The following is a 6,000-nucleotide window of genomic DNA, read 5'->3' as shown; positions in this document are numbered from 1 at the left end:
TTAGACACATGCTAACACACACACACACACACACACACACACACACACACACACACAGCTTTTCCATGGGTTCTGGAGATCTGAACTCAGGTCCTCAACTCTTTTGTGTTGGGCTCTTTACTGACTGGGCCATCTCCCCAGTCCCAACTGTCTTTTAAAGATGCTGCCTAGGCACCCAGGCTTCTTAGGGCATCATTGGTTGGGAGTTAAACCTTGACAACCCCATAGTGCCCGACAACTAAGACCAGCCCTGAATGGGCTGCAGGTTTGGAGGAACTCACAGGCTGGCCATGTGCCATTTTTTAAATATAACATTTATTGCTTAGATGGTTTGATACAGAACAGCTTTCTTTTCATTCTGAATTTGGAAGTTCTATACAATTGAGTACAAAGAGGAACAAAAGTACCAAAACCAAACTTGTGATTCTGTTCATGTGGCATAAACCAGTTTTGTATATGACATGTAGCAGCAGTTTTTAAGTTCCCTTTAGAAAAATATGAATTCTACAGTTATTATTGTTTCCTGTTTAATGCATGGGCTGAAATCATCAGGATCAACTTCTTGAGAAAGGAGAGAAGAAAGAGACGAACGTAGGATGAGCTATCTGAAACCGGCATCCGACTCACGGAGGCGCCCAGAGCTGCCGGGAGAACAGCCCCACGGGGCCTCGTTGTTTTGCTTTCACAGCCAGGTATTTTATGTAGTGATTGAATCTCAGCATTGTGTCCATTAAAGAGAAAAACGAAAACAAAACAAAAACAACAACAACAAAATAACCAAGAAAAAATTTGCACCTCAAAATTTTTTCAGACAATCCATATATATATATACATATATAATATATATATATTTGTAAAAGCCCTGAGGAGAAAGAGAATCAAACAAAATGTCTAGAAACAAGTTAGCTGGACATGCAAACTAAGCTATGATTCACCCAGCGTTTCAACAAATCACAAATTTCACAGTTTAATATGGCGGGAGGAAGGCGGGCAGGACGACCAAGTAATACATCTCTCAATCTCACTAATAAAATGTGGCAAGACCTTATTGACTAAGAAGGAATCGATCAGACTACATAAAGCTTTAAATCAATAGTGATTATTGCGAGCTGCAGCCCTGGCTACGGCCGCTGCTGGGAACCATTCCCTGGTACATCTTACCGCAGCGTAGAGTTCAGTCATGGCTTCTCCCCACAGTATCATTAGTTTAGTGTGGAGAGTTGCAAAGAAAAACAAAACACAAGAAACCCCAAATAATAGCAATGAAAATAACAATTGTAATAATAATAAAAAACAACTAAGGGATGCAGGAGCTGGCTTTAACTTAGAAGACCATGGGGTCATTGGTTCTGATTTCTCTCTACAGTAAATAAAATCTCAAATTTAAACTGGTTCATACATCCCTAATACAGTTAAAAAAATCATATATACCTCAACATTTTTTTCATATGCAAATATATCACTTTTCATCATCTCTAGAATATCTATCTTCCATTGAAGTCAGGGTGGTTGGATTTTAGCCACTAGAAACTGGTGGACAAAAGGGTACGCATGTCTCAGAGCCAGAGGAGCGTATGGAGCCACAGGGTGAGTGAGGGGAAGAAGTGGAGCAGAGGAAGACCTCTCCTAAGGAAGTCTCAGGCTCTGAAGGCAAGGGACAAGCACAGGGCTCTAGTAGCAGTGTGGCTCAGGCATCCTCGGTCTCCGCTAAAGGACAGGGTGCTGAACAGAGGTCAGCTACAGTAGGAGCCGGTTTGTTTTTTGTTTTTTGTTTTTGCTAATGAGGGACATCTACTGCCTGTATAGAACACTCAGGAATAAAAGGAACCTTGCCTTTGTGCACTGGGGGATTGGGCAGTTAGGAAGTGAACAGCGCTGCTCTCTCCAAGCAGCGACCCCACGCTGCAGGAAGGTGCAGGAAGACAGCCCTCTCGTCTAAACCTTGCACGCGCAGTTCAGGTCATATACAGCAGTAGTATCTCATTGCTTTCCAAACGACAGTAGCACAGCTCGGGGAAGGCTGGGGCCCGGCTCAGCAGGCAGACTGGGATGCCTGGCATGCTGACTCTGAGGTGCCCCAGGTGTGGCCTGGACACGTGCATCCTGGTCCTCTCTGAGCCACTCCTGGGCCATGCTTGGAGGGCCGACCACTCCTGGCCCCGCTGGCTTCTACAGTCACCAAAGAAAGGCTTGTCTGAGTACAGCAGAAGAGCCACCATGGTGTGCCAGCAAACGCTCCAGGCACACGTTATGCGGGGACCAGGCGGCAGTGCGGGTCTCCCAGGACAAATATTGCCCATTTGTTTCTGCTGAATGCAGAGCCCAGCAAACTGATGAACTAATAATAATAATAATAACAATAATAATATTAATAACATACATCGAATGGGAGAAGGGAAAATCAATACATGACATCCAGGTATGTCCTCCATAGGTTACGCTGTTGAGGAGGCCATTCTTCTCTGTAAATTAAGAATTTGAACAGTAACCATTTCTAACACGGAGAAAGTGGAGACACGTGAGGTTGAAGCTAGAATCTTTCCTGGCTTTGGCTCACACCACCCTGGAACTCTGCATCAACCACATCCATGGCTCCTCCACCAGGTGACCCAGAGAAAAAGGTCTAGCTTAGAAATCAGCCTCCCACCCTCTTCCCTTCGGTCATGTACAATGAAATTCACATCATTTTCTTCCAGTTATTGGCTACGGGGATCCAAGGGTTAGGCCTTCCTCTTCTGTTTCCAGCTCACAGAACAAACAGTACGATCACAGGTTCACAAAAACAAGCTCAAACACACCAACACAAAAGGTAATGTTAATGCTTAAATGAAGAGATACTCCCAACAACTCATTAAAATATTTGTTTTGTTAAAACGCCACTGGGGGGGGGGGGAGGGTCACACCCACAGTGACATGGGAGGACCCATAAGTAGTTAAGGCACTGGAGGCCGCCGTACTGGGGCCGGGAGCATGCGCACTGAGTAAGGCTATGGCACGAGCTGGTTGGCTGCACTGCCTGTCTCTCTCGCTTGCCCTCTTTCCGCTCTCTCTCTCTCCAGACAGCTGAAGGACGACACTGAGACAATCTTGTGAGATCTCTATTGGGGAGGCTCTGCTAGCTGTGTCTGTGTGCTGAGGGGGACGGGGACAAGCTGCCCGTCACTCCATCCCCAGGAGCTGCGAGGCACTGTCGGGAGCTGCCAGGATGGGGGCGGGCCTCTTGGCGCACAGCTCCAACAGGTCCTGCACCAGGGCTGCTGGGCTCTCGGGGTCGGTTTCACCTGGAGACGCCTGCTCCTTGGGGGTGCTGCGGCCAGGCTCAGCTCCCCGTTCTGCTGCAGCCTTCTCCTCCTGGCTACAGTCCTTCCCCGAACTGGCCAAGTTCTCTTTCCGGCTCCTGGTGACGGCCACATGGTTGCTGGTACTTGGAGCGGCTGCGTCGGCCTCGTTCTCCGAGACAGGGTTGTTAGCACTGTGGGTGGACTCGTCCTCACTGTCCTCCTCAGCCCGCTCGTCCTTGTCACTGTCCTTCCCGTGGTGCTTGCTGTGCCTGGCTTTCTGGTGGATCCGCTGGTGGCGCACGAGGCTGTGCTTCAAGGTGAAGGTTCTCTCACAAGTCTGACACTTGTACGGCCTTTCTCCTAAGCACCCAGAGAAGGAAAACGAGATGTCCATTAGCATAAAGGCCACTGGTTCCCAGCTCCCTGCTCTACACAAATGCAGCATCCAGAAGTAAACAAACCAGATAAACCTCGCTGCTCAGGGAGAGCCCTCTTATTTGTCCAAACTGACGAGACTAGGGGTCCCAGTCTTCCTCCTGTTCCTCTCAACCTAAGTCTTCTACACACTGATCTTCAAAGAATCCCAGAAGCAAAGAGTCCTGCAGAAGGACTGAATGGTCCTCTGCAAGGCCAGCAACAGCCCCTCACTCACGGCACAGGAAGGTGGAGCTGGGCTTTTCCCCGATAAAAAATCAAGCTGCCACAGCTGAGAACATCTCTGGCCAGAACAAGGTATCATGTAGGGCCCATGACTGTGCCAAGGCCGCTTGTGGTGGGGGGCATGGAGTGTGAGATCTGGACAGGGGTGCTCTCTTTGAAGGATGGTGGAGGAAGGATGTTTCTATCTTTTGGCTTCATGGTTCTACCCAGGTCTCTCCTCTCTCTTCTCCCTCCTTCCCTCCCTCCTCCCGCCCCCTCTCTGGCAAAATAACAGGACCTTCTTTGGACACTGCAGCACCAGCCCTACAGGTGGCAGGCTAAGCGCCACAAGGGACAAGGGTGTGCCCATGTGGCAGCTAGTAGAGGAGCGTGTCATCATCCATCAGGTTGGCTGCTACAAGGACAAGAAAAGAACAGCCCCACCCACCTATCAATGGAGGACACATGGCATCTTCACAACCCAGACTAGGCCAGCACCTGACTTTCATGGTCCTTCTTAGGATCTGGCTTAAGGCTACACTGGATGGGACATATGCCCACTGTTCTTGATCCAGAAGCCTGTGGACAGGGCAGCCATCCCTATCTACAGGACAAGACTGGAGCCGAGCGGCTGAGGAAAACAGTGCTTTCCCACGCAGCACTGCAGAGGACCACTCCCTGGCCTGCAGAAGGTCTGTGCCACTCTCAGAGCCAAGGAGACAACTCCGTAAGAGCCCCAGTTTCCCCGGCTCAAAGGACGACCCTGCAACCCAGCCAGTTTTCTCACTGGCCTGACTCCCAGTTCGGCTCTGGATGACCAAAGTGGGCTACCTTGGCCTCTTCTGGGAGGCGGGGCTAGTCTCTCGTACCTGTGTGTGACCTCATGTGCCGAGTGAGGTCCTGCAGGGACCAGAAGCGCTTGTTGCACACGCTGCAGACCTTCTTCCTCTTGTCCGCCTTGCTGGCCATGCTTTTGGGGGAGTCCGCCTTTGGTCTCTTGTCGCCGTCATCTCTCTTCTCGGCTGTGCCCTCCCCGTCGGAGGGACCCTCTGCCTCCTCATTCTGCTTCTCCACTGAGGCCTCCCTGGTCCCTGGGGTTGGATCTATCGCTGGGGACTCGGCAGGCTTCTCCTCAGGCTCCGGGGAAGGCGAGGGCCCCTCGGCTGCTCTGCCCGCGCTCTCGTTCTCCGGCAAAGGCGCCTCCGTCTCCTTGGGCTGCTGGCAGCTGTGTGCCCTCCTGTGGCGGCTCAGGGTGCCCAGGAACTTGAAGTTCTTTCCACAGGTATCACAGGTATGCTTCTGGTCCTGCTGGGCCGTGCCCTGGCTGTCCACGGTGCCTGCCTCGCTCTCGGCCAGCTTGAAGTCCATCAGCTTGCTGGCGAAGTCCAGATCCAGGCTCTGGTTGCTGGCTGTGTCTTCCTCCAGGACATCTGCATCCCCGGTGCCCTCTTCCATGCCACCCTCTTCCTCTGGCTCTGGGTTCTCCTCTGTCCCCTTTTCTTCCTCCTTCTCAGGAGGGGCTGCCTCTGCTTTGGCCTCTGTAACAGCGGGGTCCTGGGTAGCTGGGCTGAGCTCCACGGCTCCCTCTGCTGGCGGCTGCTCTTTCTCCCGCGCTGTGAGGTCCAGCACCTCAGCTGGGGTGGTCAATGTGTCTGTGTCTGACTGGCTGTCTGTGTAAACAAGCAGAGCAGGGGAGGGGTTCAGATGAGGTGACACTGAGAATGTCCTTTTCAAGGGCTCGACTGGGACTTGGCTGGACCCACCCTGGCAACCTGGACACTAAACCTAGTGAGGACTTTTTGAACCTGGAGTGGCAAGAAGGACCAAACCAGCCTTCACATTCCCAGTTAAGCCGATGGGTTCTTGTGCCTCAGAACTCCTGACCTCCATTGTCACTCAGCTGTCCCCACCCCCAAGGAAGGTGTGAGTGACTCAGGCAGTGCAGACAGACAGGGCGTGCATTCCAGAGACTCGAAGTACTAGGGAGGTTGAGGAAGCCAAGTTGTAAAGGTTATCTTTCCAGTGCAAAGAGCTTTTATGAACATGCAACATACACAAGAACAACCCCCATCTTCCGAAC

General features: G+C 51.4%; 1 protein-coding gene across 8 annotated transcripts in view; it reads right to left on the bottom strand.

Annotated features, from left to right (window-relative positions):
* Positions 1-296: 296 nt before the first annotated feature.
* Positions 297-6,000, bottom strand: part of Rreb1 (ras responsive element binding protein 1) — a 185,259-nt gene continuing 179,555 nt past the window's right edge. For all 8 annotated transcript variants that reach the window (XM_015990857.3, XM_076573187.1, XM_006972775.4 and 5 more), the window contains 2 exons: positions 4,790-5,590; positions 297-3,641 (listed from right to left, as the gene is read on the bottom strand). In XM_015990857.3, the coding sequence (XP_015846343.1) occupies positions 3,160-3,641; positions 4,790-5,590 (1,283 nt within the window). In that variant the 3' untranslated portion in view covers positions 297-3,159. The remainder of the gene's footprint in view (positions 3,642-4,789; positions 5,591-6,000) is intronic.

This window comes from Peromyscus maniculatus, chromosome 5, assembly GCF_049852395.1.
Source record: "Peromyscus maniculatus bairdii isolate BWxNUB_F1_BW_parent chromosome 5, HU_Pman_BW_mat_3.1, whole genome shotgun sequence".
In the NCBI taxonomy this organism is placed as follows: domain Eukaryota; kingdom Metazoa; phylum Chordata; class Mammalia; order Rodentia; family Cricetidae; genus Peromyscus; species Peromyscus maniculatus.
This window is presented reverse-complemented; position numbering and strand designations above follow the sequence as displayed.